General features: G+C 37.0%; 1 protein-coding gene across 1 annotated transcript in view; it reads left to right on the top strand.

The window, feature by feature from the left end:
- GIPC2 (GIPC PDZ domain containing family member 2) overlaps positions 1-16,702 on the top strand; it is a 78,677-nt gene that overhangs the window by 18,136 nt on the left and 43,839 nt on the right. Inside the window, exon 2 of the mRNA XM_008139459.3 lies at positions 9,133-9,318. Coding sequence (XP_008137681.3) covers positions 9,133-9,318 — 186 coding nt within the window. The remainder of the gene's footprint in view (positions 1-9,132; positions 9,319-16,702) is intronic.

A 16,702-nucleotide genomic window follows, 5' to 3' on the forward strand; every position in this document is an offset into this window, starting at 1 on the left:
AGGATGATTCACCTTTTATTTAAGGCTGGCCACTGCTGACACATGGCTAATTTAGAAGTGAATCATTTATAGAAAGTTCTACACAGTTCGAGGCAGGGCTTTGTACTATATCCTTGTGAAGGTCTAAATAGAGCATACAGTATCAGGTTTCTAAATCTCTGTCTTGGAGCCAATTTTATATCTTTCCTAAACTGTGGAACTTATTTCTAGATGACTGTGACTGTTGACAAGGTTAAGGCAAAGGCACTGTATGATGAAAAAAATGTATTTTTAATAACAAATCTTAGAAATTTATTATGTATATTACACTGAGATTTTATTTTTTACAGAGAGGAAGGGAGAGGGATAGAGAGTTAGAAACATCGATGAGAGAGAAACATCGATCAGCTGCCTCCTGCAAACCCCTACTGGGGATGTGCCCGCAACCAAGGTACATGCCCTTGACGGGAATCGAACCTGGGACCCTTCAGTCCACAGGCCGATGCTCTATCCACTGAGCCAAACCGGTTTGGGCTTACACTGAGATTTTAAATGTCTGTATTTATAATACAAATAAGTTATTGTAGCTAGGAAGTTTTATTTTATATTTTAATCCTCACCTGAGGATATGCGTATTGATTTTAGAGAGAGGGGAAGAGAGAGAGAGAAACATATTTTTGAGAGAGAACATTGTTGGTTGCCTTCTTTATGTGCCCCGACTGGGTATCAAATCCGCAAACTTTTGGTATACGGATGATGCTCCAACCAACTGAACCACACCAGCCAGGGCATAACTTCTCAGTTTTAAAATGATTTAACTGGAAGAAATAATTTAAAAATTACTTATTTAAAATAGATCAAATTAAATAATGTTATTAATATTTTTTATATTTATTAATCACCCAATACATTTGACTTTTAAAGTCCAATGATGCACAGATACTTTTTGTAAGCTGTCTTCACCATTTTTAGGAAGTGGGTGGTTTACTAAATAAACAGTGTACTTGGCTCCATATAGATAAAAAACCAAAACTGCGTAGTCTCTGCCTTCTAGAGGTTTTAAATTCAAAGCTGAATTTATATTTACGTCATCGGTATAGTATTATGGGTTAGAAAAGCCCAAAAGTCCGAATTCCAGTTTTGACTCTGTTATTGACTAGCCATGTGACCCTAGGCAAATTACCTGAAGGGTCTGAGTTGGTTTTCTCCTGTGCACACAGGGCATAGTAATGCCTGATGATAATCTCACTCACAAGATGAGTTGAGCTGTTGCTTTAGGAAGTGATCAGTAATTTAGGTGTCCGAATGCAGATATTAGGTGGCAGAGAGTTGAACAGTCAGGGCTGCGGTTACATTTGTACCAAATACTACTTCACCACAAGCCAGCTTATCTTTCTAAGCCTTTGCTTTCTAATCTGTAAAAAAAATGGGTATACTAATACCACTCACAGAATTGCTGTAAAAATTAAATGAGATAATATGTGAAAGTACCTGGTACACATAAAGAATCAATTAGTGTTTCTTTGACCTTACTTTTGATTAAAAAAAAAAAATTCTTCTAGAACTTTATCTCCCCAGTTCCTTCACTCTCACAGTACTTTACTGGAAGTGGGAGCCAGTATGTACACTAAGTACAGCTAAGAGGGATGAGCGGGTGCCTCAGACTGTGACTGTAGCTGAAGAATTGTTTGAGTTCTAGAAGTTCCTTGATACAACACATTTACCGGATATTTTTTGGGGAGTCATGTTGGATAAGACATACAGAGTTTTAGGGAAGAGTTTGGAGTAACACAAGTCTGACACTGTAGCTTGGCTAAAGTTACTTCCTCTGTTCAGGCATTCAGAGTAAAGGGGTAATGCTTCCCCCTAATAATGATTTTGTTCTTAGTTTCAGGTTGTTTGTAATTCCTGATGTTTTAAGGGTAATTAACTAGACAGAGGTAAGGTAAGTTTTTTTTTCTTTTTGAGAAAAAGTCTTTGAGACTTACATAATAAAAACAGCCTAGATAAAAATATTGGTCATTAACAAAGGAAATATAATCCAAGTGGTTTTCTTGGGTATAAAGGTGTGGTATTAACTTCTGATGAAAGTATGGCTTCGTTAATTACCAGGTTTATTATTATTATGCACTTCCTTTTCTTTGTTTTCTATAATGACATTGGCTGATATTTCTATAATGCTTACTTTAGAAAATATAAAAAGTTAGCAAGGTTCTTGGGGGTGGATTGAGATGTAGGAAAGTAGTGTTAAAATATTTAGTAACACTGCTGTTTTAGATAACCACAAGAGGTAACTGTTCCAGTTGCTTATACTTAAAATCATATCCACAAATAATGTAATATAAGCATGCCAGCTACACAAACCCATAATTTCTTCCAGAGATTTTTGGAACATGTGGAATCTTGGGCCAACCCAGTTCCTGTTTAAGGAAAGCACTAAACAAAAGAAAGTTGAAAATGAACTTCCTGGAGTTGTAGAAATGAATTTTGATGTGTTTTTGAGACATTTGTAATCTGTTTGTGGTATGTTAATGGGCTCTACACAGTAATTCAGACTTTCATCATCCTAGCCATATTGAGTTTCAAGGATGAATAAACATAGAAGAACTATAAAGTAGCAATTGGTATATAGAGGCATGGTAAGATTACTGTCTATGAATTATCTTTCAACAACAAAAGAAAGTTGAAGGATAATGTAATTTATGGGGGAAAATGAAATTTGTTCTGGTTGTGACATTAAAAAGCAGCAAAATCTGTTATCTTTAGGAAAAGCAATGCAATTTAAGAAGCTGTTAAGCATAGGGATATTATTCAAGAAGCACCTGTATTCTAGGAATAATAACAATAACCTTCATATAGAGCTTTTTATTTTAAAAAGCATTTTTATATACACCCGGCCAGTGTGGCTCAGTGGATGAGCATTGATCTGTGGACCAGGAGGTCCTGGTTTGATTCCTGGTCAGGGCACATACCCGGGTTGTGGGCTCGATCCCCAGTAGGGGGGTGCAGGAGGCAGCCGATCAATGAGTCTCTCTCATCATTGATGTTTCTATCTCTCTCTCCTTGTCCCTTCCTCTCTGAAATCAATAAAATATATATTTTAAAAATATAGATCCAGATCTCTTACCTCTAAATTCATTGTGCTTTTCTCTTTCCTTTTATAACCTTTTCTTTCTTTTTAACAATCATTACAAGGATGACATAGCTCCTCTTTAGAGACCTATTTATTTTGCTGATATTGGAAATATTGGCACTTTTTTTTTGTTCCTGAAATTTTTGATAGAGAGGATAGAATATGAAATTAAGATAACTGCATAATATCTTAATGCATTAAAGGAAACACAATTTACCATGCACCTCAGTTTTCTTTTTAAAGTAGGTAGGAAGAACTTGTAAACTGTGAAGAATTATGAAGATCCAAAGGATAATGATTCTATTAGTCATGAATCTTTTAGTTGAAAGCAACAGAAAATCCAATCCGGAATGGGCTGGTGAAATTATTGGCTCATGTAACTAAATGTTCTGGGATAGGACTGTATAACATATAGGATGTTTTCAGCTGCAAGTAGCACAAAACTATTTATTCAAAGTGGCTTAAACAAAAGCATTATTTTATGCAAGGCAGAGTGGGCTCCATAGTTGGAAAATAGATCAACTCCCAATGTCAACAACCTAGGCCTACTCCATCTCTGCTTTGCCTTTCTTGGCATTAGTGTCTTGCTCAGTTGGTAAGTAAGATGGTGCAGGAAATTCCTAGACCATATACAGATGAGGCAACATCCAGGGGAAGAAGAAGATATCTTTTACTGTTTGTTTCCTAGTAAAAAATAAATATTTTCCATAAGCTTCCTGGATGTCTTCCTCCCATATCATTTTGGCCAAGATTGGGCCATATGCCTACTCCTAAATCAACACTTAGTCTGGTTTTTGTCTTATGCCTGAAACAGAGGATATGAATCATTTTCCTCTACAAGACATAGGAGATATAGATACTTGATATCTGCAGATTATGTTAAGAGGGGAAAAGGGTAGACAACTCTCAGTGTCCACCCTTTAAGTAAGACACTGGATCCAGAGGCTCTGCCTTTTTTCATGTGTTGGCTTTGTCCCCAGGCTCACTCTTCTAATATTGCAATGGTGGCTGCAGTAGTTTAGGACTCCATGTGAGGGGGAAGATGGAGGAGGGGGGAAGCAAGGAAGAGGGGAGAGGAAGGGAACAAGGGAGGGAGAGACCTTTTCGATAGTTTCCATGGAAAAGAGGATTCTTTCCCCAGAATCCTCAACAAATTTTTTCTTGGATATTGTTGGCTTAAATTAAAGTCCGAATTAATCATAATGGATTTAAACCTAATCATGATTCATTCCCTGTGAAACTGAGGATGGGGTCACTGTCACTGAAGCTACCATGTGGCTTAACATGGGAAGGAAAGGTTTCCCAAGGAAAATCAGGAGGGAGGGGAATGGATACTATAGATATTGATGTCCTGCATGAAAGCAGTGTAAGGCCCTCCATCATGTGGCCCCAAAGGGCAACAGCTTCTCCTCCCATTAATCCATTTCTCCTGTAGATAGGCACACAATAAGACAAATAAGACAATAAGATAACTCTTTACATACTAAAATTATAGAAAGGAGCATGTAAGTCTCATAAAAGGTGTATGAAGTCTAATAGGTATATAGAAGACGAAGAAGTAACGTTAGCCTATGGTGATAATAATAGAAAATGTAGTATTTTAGCTAGGCTTTATTGGATGGGAAATTTTTTTTTTTTTTTTTTTTTTTTACATACACAGACTGGGTTTAGAAGTTGTGTTTAAGCTATGACATTTTTGGCTAAGGGAACAACATGTGTAGACATATGGAGATGGAAAAAATACAAAGTACAAAACTGATAAAGACATGACGTTCTAAAATTGAACTGCCCAGTATAATAGCTGCTAGCCAGATATGGATAATGAGCACTTTAAATGTGGCCAATTCAAATTGAGGGTAAGGTGTAAGGGTAAATAACCACCAGATCTTAAAAACCTAATAAAAATGGAAATTATTTTGCCCTAGCCGGTTTGGCTCAGTGGATAGAGCATTGGTTTGCAGACTGAAGGGTCCGGGGTTCGATTTTGGTCAAGGGCATATGCCCGGTTGTGGACTCGATCCCCAGTAGGGGACATGCAGAAGGCAGCCTATCAATGATTCTCTCTCATCATTGATGTTTCTCTCTCTCTCTCTCCCTCTACCTTCTTCTCTGAAATCAATAAAAAAAAAATCTCAATTTTTATATTTATTATATGTTGAAATTATATTTTGGGTGTATGGCGTTATATAATTGAGGAAATTAAATTAGATTAATTTCTTCTATTTACTTTTGTTAATGTGATTGTTAGAACATTGAAAATTATGTGGCTTGCATTATACTTCTATTGGGCATTGCTGCTCTAGATAATCGAATAGTCATGAGTACTCATTCTCTCCTATGAATATTGGCAATGATGGTGGTGCAACACCAAATATAGATACCCCAGAAGATGTTAAGCATTACAGTTTATAATGAAAAACCTCAGAAAGGTTTATCTAATAATAGATATTTTTCTTTATATGACACCTTGCCTTGAGAGTACTACATCTTATCTAGTATACTTATACTCTGGAAGCAAATATTTCTTAAAGGAACATTGATAATATAACTGCCTCACTGTGTTTTTTCCTGTTATTTAAAAAAAATCTTTTACCATTAAGCATTTATAGCTGTGTTAATTGTATAAAATCATAATTTTCTCATCTACAAAATGAGGACAATACAACCTAGTACACAGCTATGTTGTATTCAGTGAGATAAGTGGATGTGTACTGTGAATGCCCTTGGGATATAACCTGAGCAGAGCACTGTTAGACATTCTCGGAGAGAGGAAGATGACCAGGTTCTCATCTCTCTCAGAGTGAGAGTGACAAATATGTGTTACAGCAACTGGTCTTCAAGGCAAGGTGACTCAGACACTGCCGTGAGGTACGAGATTTAAATGATGTGAGAAAAGTGGAAAGCGTGATTGATTCCACCTGGGCAGTCACATTTGAACAGAGTGTCAATGGACAAGGGCATAGGGATGGAGTGGGCAGACAGGCATTTCAGATTTTGGATGGAAGGAAATGTATGAATGAAAGCAGGAAAGTTTACAATATGTATTTGAGTTTCCTTTGGTTTAAATATTCATGGATTTTAATAAATTACAACTGGCTCATGTTGCCTCATGGTACCTCAGTGGAGCATCTGCCAGCCAGGCAGTTCCTTGTATATGGGGACTGGTCATACTCCTCTTGGTACATCCAGAGTGCAGCACAGAACCTGGCAAAGGCAGGTGCCCCAAGTGGTGAGTAGATGAATGCAACATTTAGAACGTGGTGTTTCACGTTCTTATTTTTTAGTTCAAAATACAGTACAGAGGATGTGTTTGAATTTCTAGATCTTTATCATATACTTACAGATAGACTTGCTGATAGTTGTGCCTTGAGGTTGTTTGAGTGTTAGGTTGTTATTCTCCCGTGAAGAGCTGATCTGAAGCCATGGAGCTTTATTTACCTGCTGCTGCTGAGAGCTAGCCCTTACTCCACCTCCCAGGGACCATTACATTCCTGCAGGTATTCAACACGGCTCCCTGTGGAGCTCCATTCCATGAAGGATGTAGCTGGCTCCACTCCTTCCTCCAGAAAATAAATGATGCCTTGTCTGCCAACTGTTGGCTACCTGGAATGGAACATTATTTTGCAGGGGAGAGAACACAGTGGAAAAGGGGTATACCTACAGGAAATCTAGTTGCTCTGCAGTGAATCATGTGAAAAATGGAAATAAAGGAAGCAGCTTACGAACTAGAATTTCATTTTGCGTGCGATTTCCTTTTTGGGTCTCTCCCTCCCCCCGCCAGCTCTGTTATATTATCAGTATGTTTTAATGTTTTATTTCCTGTCTACCTGGTAATTTGCTTTTATATTACTGGTGTTTTGGATCCACTATGAATACCATGAACAGATTCATGGGAAAAGAACAAGGAGAAAACTAAGTTTATTTCTTTATTCGCTTCTCATCATTTTGAGAAAGGAAGTCAGGAAAAGCTGCTTTCTATGCATACTCCTTTCACCCTCCACCCACTATTAATGATTTTTGCTAGTGGGCTAATTAAACCATTGATTTACCATTAAAATAAGAAATATGAGCCATTCTTGTCTTGAATGACTTTTTTTTTTTCTGTGAATAATACAATTTTTACAGTAGGGAACATTTGCAAAAACTTACTAACTTTGAAGTCAAATATATTATGTCCTCACTGAGAACAGAAAGGGTTAAATTTAAAGGCCAACCAGTTAGCACAGCTCATAGACTTGGATGAAAAGGGGAAAGGGTGGGGGCAGTAGTTTTCCTTGTCAGCTTTTATTTGGTACCCTGCAGGCCTCTTGCCCTGTCCTCATCTCTAGCTTCTTTCACACACCTCTGAGGTTTGGTCAGAGCTGTGCAGGCCACGCTGGACTTTTAATTGCATAAGAGGGAGAGCTGTTTCTATTCAGATACATTTTTATGTGGCTTAAAAAGCCATTTGATAATTAGTAATTATACCATTTCTGAGATTCATGAGGCTTCTGAGATTCATGGATATGTTAAGACTCAAGGTTCCAGTGGGAATTGGGAATGGTGTGAAACTTAGAAATATAGGGAGAGGGTTGGAGCAAGGCTCCGGGATGAAAGGACTAACAATATTTGTGGCAAATATTCCTTAATAAAAAAGTTAAGCCCTGGCCAGTGTGGCTCAGTGGGTTGAGCACCATCCCATATATCAGGAGGTTGCCAGTTCAATTTAGGGTTAGGGCACATGCCCAGGTTGTGGGCTCCATCCCTGGTGGGGGGGGGGGGGCGTGCTGGAAGCAGCCGATCGATCCATGTTGCGCTCACATCGATGTTTCTTTCTCTGTCCCTCTCCCTCTCTAAAAATTAAAAACATTTTTCATTTAGCCATTTTGGTATAAAACTGTTCTGTTAAAATGTCATTCTTCGGTTTGGTACATTAAATTTACTCAATAAATGTTCGTTAAACCTTATTTCTAAACCAAGGCCAATCCTCCTTCTCCTCTTCCATAGTTTTGTATGTGGGCCCACAAATTACCCAAAGGATGGTTGACAAACTTAAGAATAGCAGGGCAGATTTCAGTAAAATGAATCCTATTTTTGAAGGAAAATGAGGTCAAATAAAAACTTGATCAACATAAGAAGTGCCTTTAAAATCTCCACACAACTTTCCAGTGTTCCAGTTTTTTATTCTGTCTCTACCATCATGTGAATTTGGCAAGCTGCATTACACGCTCCAGAATTCAGTTTCCTCTTTTTTAAAATTAAGGAATTGGATTAATCTTTAAGGTCCATTTTAGACATGCTTTAGACATTTTTATTTTAGCCCCTCATTCACTACTTAAATTACTTTTCTCAAGCACTGTAATGTAAAATAAAATTTTCCTCATTAAATTTTTTTTTACCAGTTTTTAAAAATAGTCTTGCATGTATTTTCATTGTGGCATAGAGAGCATGACCTGACCTTTGGGAACACAATCTTTGATTTCAGCACTGTAAATGGGAGGTGACAGAAGATTAAACCACTTTGAAATTGGCAAGACCTGATCTGAGTCCTGACTGACAAGTACTGGCTTAGTGACCTAAGGCAAATTATTTACTCTCACTAAGACTCAATTTCCTCATCTGTAATGTGGAGATGATAATGTATTTACAAAGTTATTGTGAGCATTAAATCAGATACTGGATGTAAATTGCCTAGCACAGAGCCTGGTTTATGGGAAACAATAAAAAGTAACTAAAATTGTTGATATAACCTTTTTTTAAATTGCTTTTTTAAAATTACCATTTACACTTAGTGTTATTTTGTATTAGTTTCAGGTATACAGCCCTGTAGTTAGACAATCCCATACCCTACAAAGTGTTCCCCTGAAATTCTAGCACCTGACCACGCCATTGACAATATTTCCTATCCTGTACTTTATTGATGTAACTAACCTCTTATGTCATAAATCAGGACTATTTCATTCAAATATTTATTAAGTAAATGAATGACCAGAATGTTTTTCTGATGGAAACTGACCTAAGATGTTTTTTTCTTCTTGCAGATCTTATATTGCACTTTAAACACACCTAAAGTTGACATGGAAAAACTCTTAGGATCACAAATAGGTCTTGAAGATTTCATATTTGCCCATGTGAAAGGGATCAAAAAAGAAGTGAATGTGTATAAATCTGAGGATTCACTTGGTCTCACCATTACAGATAATGGTATTGGCTGTGCTTTTATAAAGGTAAGTCTTAAAAAATTCCTGTGTGACCTGAGAGTAACACTTAAGAAAATCTACCAGGTCAAAGACAGTTGGAAATGAACTTCAGGATAAGAGCCAGCTAAGAAGGGATGGATAGATTGGTAATGGTTCATTAAAAAATGTTTTAAAGACATCGTTTTTTGTTTACCCTTTCCTTGAGTTTCTTCTGTTCAGTTTAAACTTCCTCTAGAATTTAGAACTTACTGAAAACCTGGCCCTGGTGCCTACTCATCCATATGAACTCTCTTAGGTCTGTAGTTCATTAACATCTGATGATTTCCATGCTGATTTTCTGATTTAGTGTTATTTCCAAGTGCACATACTTTTGGCCATCTTATTTACTTCTTTAAAAATACTCTTCAAACTTTCCTAAATGTTATAATTCCTTTACTGAAATACAAAGAGAGCACTATGGAGCTGCAAAGGCAAGAGAAGGAAGTTTGAAATGGTATGAAAAAACTATAAGAACTGAGGAGTGGCGAAAAGAAAAGTAGATTCATCTCTTAAAAATAACAGTTCTATTATTGTAATAAGTAGTTGTAAGAACACTGACTTATCATGAACTTGGAACTTTGCATACATTTTCTCATTTAATCCTTATAATAGTTCTATTTGGTTGGTACTGTGTTTTTCATTTTATTTACTTTTTTGTTGAGGTGTAACAAATTTTTAATGTACAGCTTAATGAATATTTATATATTTACTCCTGTGTAACCGCCACCCAAATGAAGGAAAACTTAATTTCTACCACCCAGAAGACTCCCTTCCCAATCAGTATCTTTAGCTCTTCCCCACAAAGGCAGCCACTCTTCTGACCTCTATCACCATAGTTTTGCTTCTTCTTGAACATCATATAGGTAGAATCATATATTACGTACTCTACTGTTTCTGGCTTCTTTTGTTCAACATAATGCCTGAGATTCATCCAAGGGCACTATTATCAACCTCTATTTTACAGATGTAGAAAACAGGACCAGGGGGTCTAAGTAGCTTGCTCTAAGTTTTCCAGCTGGACAAATTCAGGATTTGACTCCAAGAGATTTGACTCCAGAGCTGGCCGTCCTACTACCGAGCTAAGAATACATGATAAACTTCATGCAACAGAGCATGCTTCCATGCCTGTACTTTGTCCAAATCCTGGATTTGCTGATGCACTGTCATCATTAAAAAAATAGTCTTAGGGAAGTTATCTTCTTATTGTAAATAGTACCTTATTTAACTTCCCGTTTGATAGAATAGCTATTTTTAGCTGTGCAAAAGATAGGACAGTGCTGAAGGTTGAGTGGGTGACCAAATGGAAAGTCTGTGAGTTGGAAAGTCATGTGGGATTATCTGGGGGAAGCTCAGGACATGGGGCACATGCAGCAATGCCTTTCTAATGTCAGCAGGGAAGGGCTTGGAAGTTTTGCAAACATGCATGGATTTTTTATATCTTAGCCTCTGATGTTCAGAGCTTTGTGTTTCTATTTTTTATTTGATGCCTTGTCAAACACGTGCCTGCCTCAGAGCTCTAGTCACTGGCCCCGTAGAGACAGAGAACATGATGGCAAAGAGAAGTGGTACATACACCAAACTGATGACATATAGTTCAACTTAGAAGAGAAAAGAGTATTATACTGTGTACACAGTTGCCGGGATTTTCTAAAAATTGAGGGGGGATAATTTCAAACTTACTGAAAGAAGGTAATAATAACATAAAGAACTCCTATAAAGCCCTTTGCTCAGATCTCCAATTTCTACCATATGCTACATTTGCTTTCTTCTCTCTGTCACACATGTATTGTGTGTACAGACACACACATAGACATACATGTAATTTTCCCTGAACCATTTGAAAAGGTGGATTGCATATGTCTGCTCTTTATCCCTTAATACTTCAGAATGCAGTTACTTAGCACAATGATGTTCTCTTATATATAACTATATTACAACTATGAAATTCAGGAAATATGTCAGTGACAAATGCTTTTAAACTAATCTAATGTGTCCATATTGCAATTTTATCAGTTGTCCTAATAAATTCCTCTATAGCTCCCCTCCCCGCCCCAGAATAAGTCCAAAATAGGATTATGGATTTCATTTAGTTGTCATGTCTTTTTAGTCATCTTTATTCTAGAAAAGTTCCTCAGCCTTTTATAGAATATCCCTCAATTTGGGCTTTTATGATTTTTCCTCATGTTGAAAAGCAGGTTATGCATTTTTGGCAGGAAAATTAGATAAATGATGTTGTGTCCTTCTCAGAGTACTTCATTAGAAGGTGTGTCGTGTTGGTTTGTCTCATTTATGACGTTAATTTTTGTCACTTGTCTAAGTGAGTGTCTGCCAGTCTTATTCACTGCAGAGTTATATTTTCTTTTGCAGCAATTTGTAGGGAGATACTATGAGATTATGAAAATATCCTATTCTCTTACTTGTACCCCACAGATTTTGCATCTATTGGTAAGTTTTGCCAGAATCAGTCTTTATTATAATGGTTGTAAAATGGCAGTTTTTCTAATTTCATCATTCCTTACATATTTCTTTAAAACATTCTATTGAAAAAAGCACTCCACTTATTTTTTTGCTTATCTATTATCAGCACGGACAGCTGGTTTCTTATTTTATTCAGTGGGTTATGGTCCATTACTGTTGTTTTCTTTGATGCTCAAATCCTCTGAGAGTGGCCTGCAGGAATCCCCCTCAGCTGCTCCTGTATCCTTTTGACACAGCTCCTGTCATTTTGGTGAGCAGTTCTTTCCTTTTGGCACAAGATGTTCTAGTTTCACCTTATATGTTTTTTTCCCCAGGTCTGGAATCAACCATTTCTGTAAGGAGCTCTTGTTTTTTTAGTGAGGACTGATATTTCAAAATCAAGATTGGATACTTGTTGTACTCATTCATTGCTGCTGGAGTGTCATTGTTTCTAGGTCCTTTCAGGGGCAGGGTTAAAAAACATGCATTTTAGAATTTATAAATTTACTAGAGGCCTGATGCCCAAAATTTGTGCAAGACTAGGCCTTCGCAGTCACGGCTGCCTGGATCCCTCCCTCGCAGCCCAGGCAGCTGCCTGGATCCCTCCCTCGCAGCCACGGTGGCTGCAGCCCCAGCTTACTCCCGGAAGGACAGAAGGATGTCCAGTCTAATTAGCATATTATGCTTTTATTATTATAGATTATTATGCTTCCAATCATATTCCTGCCCACAGAGTTCTTCTAGGTTTCCCCATACTTTTCAAAATCATTGAAATATTTTCTCATTTGCTTAGTATTACACTATACATAGAGTAGTTTTAGAATTGCTATAGTCATACTGTGAAAAATAGACCTATTAAGAAGAGTTTAGGATTTGTATGCATCTTTTGTCTTTAAACTAAATGGATGTATATAATCAAAGGATTCTATTCAAAAGTTTCTGGGAATTGATTTTCTCCTGCTCCCATGGCCCCCATAATTGTTATTCATTTGAAATACTGTTGAATCCAATTGCTTCTCTCAGTTGAGGTTGAGTTATTCCTCTCATTCTTGACTTATTTTTTTTCTGAATATGTGAAATATTAACATGATTCAAAAGTCAAAACTATGTTAAAAGATATTCAGAGATGTGTTACTTTCCCCCCACCCCCCATCCCTTCTATCCCATTACTCATTTCCCCCACCCGGTAGAAGCAATCAATTTCATTAATTTCTGGCTCACCATTTCCAAGTTTACTTTTGCCAAGATAAGCAGAAAAAAAAAAAGGGACTTTGCAAGAGTTTAGCATGGTCCCTGTGCAAGGATGATATGTAATCTTCTCTGCATAGTTCCAGTTTTAGTGTATGTGTTGTTGAAGTGAGTATTTGATATGCTTTTAGCAGTGGCTGGAAGTTGGGTAGTTGAAGTCAGAGTAGGAAAGTGTGGTAGGGCTTCAGACAAGGGGAAGGTCAGGAGGGAGGATTCCAAGCCTAGGAAGGCAGTACAGTGCGTAGGAACATGACTTACAATCAGACAGGCCTGCTTTTAGTCTAGGTTTAACCACTCATTAACTTGCTGTGTGACTTTGGACAAGTCATTAAACCTCTCTATGCCTTCTCTCAAATGGGAATATTAGCACCTACTTTATAGGATTATTTAAGTATAAAATGATGACACATATGAGATGTTTTACATACTTATAATTGACTAGAGGCCTGATGCACAAAAATCGTGCAAGGGTAGGCCTTCCTTCCTCTGGCTGCCAGCACCGGCTTCCCTCTGGCACCCAGGACCCGGACTTCCCTCGAAGACCCGGCTTCATTGGGAAGGTCATCCTGAAGGATGTCCAGTCTAATTAGCATATTATTCTTTTATTATTATAGATAGCTAGTTCCTGAATAATAGTAATAATAACAAATCATCACATAATTAAGGGATGAGATCAATGCAGATAAATACATTGAATAGTGCTGCATGGCCCAAACTCTTCAGGTGAAAAGATAACAGACTTAAACATTTATGATTTTAGTACTGAAGTCTTAATATTTCCCAGGAAAAATTTTCTATACTTATAATAGAGTAATATGCAAATTGGTCAGGATGCTGTCATGTAACGACCAATCAGCAGGAGGGTAGGGCAGCAAGCTACGTGCGGTGAAGGGCTACGGAGTGGCGGTGGGGGGGGGGCGGCCAGCTGAGGCAAGTGGGAGCGAGCTACTTGTGCATGGATTTGTGCACAGGGCCACTAGTATATATATATAAGTCAGTCAGAAAATTGAGTATATTTAAAAAACAAAATCTTTACATTCTTATAACATTTTAAGACTGGATTTGACAAACATTTTCTATAAAGGGCCAGATAGTAAATATTTTAGGGTTCATTATAATTTAGGGTCACACACTCTCTGTTGCAACTACTCAGCTCAGCCATTGCAGCACAGAAGCAGTTATATACAACACTTAAATGATAAGCATAGATGTATTCTAAATAAGTACAACTTTATCTATAGGCACTGTAATTTAAATTTAGTATAATTTTCACATGTCACAATTATTCTTCCCCCCAAACACTTAAAATGTAAGAATCACTCATATCTCATGAGCTATATAAAAACAAGTGGTTATTTGAGCCATTGTTAGCTGCTTCCCTACTTTAAGAGAAGACTTATACTTTGATTCAAAATAGAAATAAGGGCTTATACCAGGTGATTAAGGAATGAGGCTAAATTAACTTAAGAAAACTAAATTTATTTTGAATTAAGTGATTTATAAATATCCACAAAATGGTCATTATAGAATATCCTCTTGTAGAAATATTTATGATTTGGGGTACTTTTACTTTAGTAGAATTAAGTTAATCACATTTTATTTAGCATGATCATTATTTTGAGAAATATGGTATTTATATATTTCTAACTTTTTGATTACTTAATTACCCAGAACTAATAGTCAGTAAGGATGGAAACATGCAAGTTCAAGGGGCCAGAGGATTCTAGGATGGAAGTTAGAACATGTGAGAAGAGGCAGGTAAAGCCAGAAGAGAAGTGATCTGAGGAAATAACTAATATTTGAGATCTGGAAGCTATGATATGGATGAAGAGCAGCTTTAGGAGAAGTAAGCAAAAGTAAAGTGGAAAGGTGGGGTTGTCAAAAAAGAGATTTCAGAGTTCAAAGGTGATAGGTCATTTTCTCCCCCAGATTTATTGAGATTAAATTGACATATGGAACATTATGTAAGTTTAATCTGTACAGCATATTGATTTGATACATTTATGTATTGCCAAATGATTACCAAAGTGATAGATCATTTTGGACAGCTATAACCAAAAACTCTGCTCTTGAGGTCATCTCATCTGACTTTTCTTTTTTTAACTAGATATTTGATCTTAGGTTAGTTAGATCTGTCTGATTCTTAGTGTTTTGTGGAAAGAGCATGGCATTTTATAATTATACCACCTCCATTTGAAACTCAATTCTGTTGTTTATTAGCTGTGTTATTTTGGGTAAGCCATGTTTCATTGTGCTTTGATTTCCTCATCCACTAATGAGATATTAAATATCCTCCTCCTAGATTTGTTGTGAGGAGTAAATGAAATAATTATTTCCAAATGTGAATAAGGTTTGAGGACAGTGTTGGGAGGGTCAGCAGCACAGATCTCAAAGTTGCTGACCATGGCGGTGGGGCATGCAGCTCAAACAACTTTGAATCTGGTGCTTAAGACTTTGGGGAGGGTGGGAGGCCACCTTAGAGTTCTGCTGATGCATGTGATGAGAAGACAGAGTTCTTTAAATATATGGGGTGTAATAATGGAAGATACTATCATAATATCTAAAATGGTTGGGAACCTCTAAGTTTAATAATGTTGTAAATTCCTATCTTCCAAAAAAATATTTAATGTCTCCTTTGCTTTTTTCAGCATCAACCTCCAAAGTCAGGTGAAGGAAAGTTCTGAGTGTTATAGTGAATGATATTAAGTGATGCAGTAAATATAAGTATAGAATTAATGCCTCTTTTTACCCCTTCCTAGTCTTTTGTGCTTTTAGCAAAATTATTAATCTCTATCAAATTATGGTTATGATTATCAAAGTATATTAGATTTCAGAAATTTGTCTCAATTGCCACTTCCTTCTTTATCTACTTAGGAAGCTAAGGCTCAGGTACATGTAATTAATGTCTCCCACTTTACTTCTGTATCTGGTTCACCTTATGGTACTCTTCTACCAAGTTTCTTATATTGACTTTCCTGTCTCTTTATCCCAGATTCATATCTGCTGCCCGTGATGATTACATATGCTTTGACTTTTCTCTTGCTCACCTGGATTCTCACCTGCTGACTTCTGTAACTGCCTCCCCTCCCTCTGTCTGGGCACTCTCTGGTGGCTTCCGTGGCTACTCACAGGGCCAGCTGACTCTGGATTTCTGTTACTCTGCCCATTAATTTACCGGTAAGATTCATACAGGTCTTTAAAGACTTTTATTTAGTTAGTTTTATATAACACTTATTTTTAACAAAATTATAACCATGTCTTAAATGAAAAATTATATGTGAAACTGAAATCTGTATGGTACAGTTGATTGAGAAAAATAGGTTCAGAAGGTATCAAGAAATAACTTAGAATAAAAAATTAAGAAGAAAGTCAAGAGTTACAGATTTTCACATTCTCTAGTGCTTTAAGAATGGTTAGGTGACAGAATATTAGGGATTTCTTTGGTTGAGAGTATTACAGATGTCCCCCATTTCCCCCCTTTTGCCCCCCTCCACTGGCTCCCACCTCACCCCAGGCCTTTCACCTCACCATTGTCTGTGTTTATGGGCTATGGAGATTTTTTTGTTTGTCTGTTTCTTTGGATTCTAGTGTTCTGTTTAATCTGGCTTATGTTTCTGTGAGTGGTGTGTTGTAGTTACCCTTCATTGTTTCCATAGCTTATAAGGCT

This window comes from Eptesicus fuscus, chromosome 9 (genome assembly GCF_027574615.1).
Source record: "Eptesicus fuscus isolate TK198812 chromosome 9, DD_ASM_mEF_20220401, whole genome shotgun sequence".
In the NCBI taxonomy this organism is placed as follows: Eukaryota; Metazoa; Chordata; class Mammalia; order Chiroptera; family Vespertilionidae; genus Eptesicus; species Eptesicus fuscus.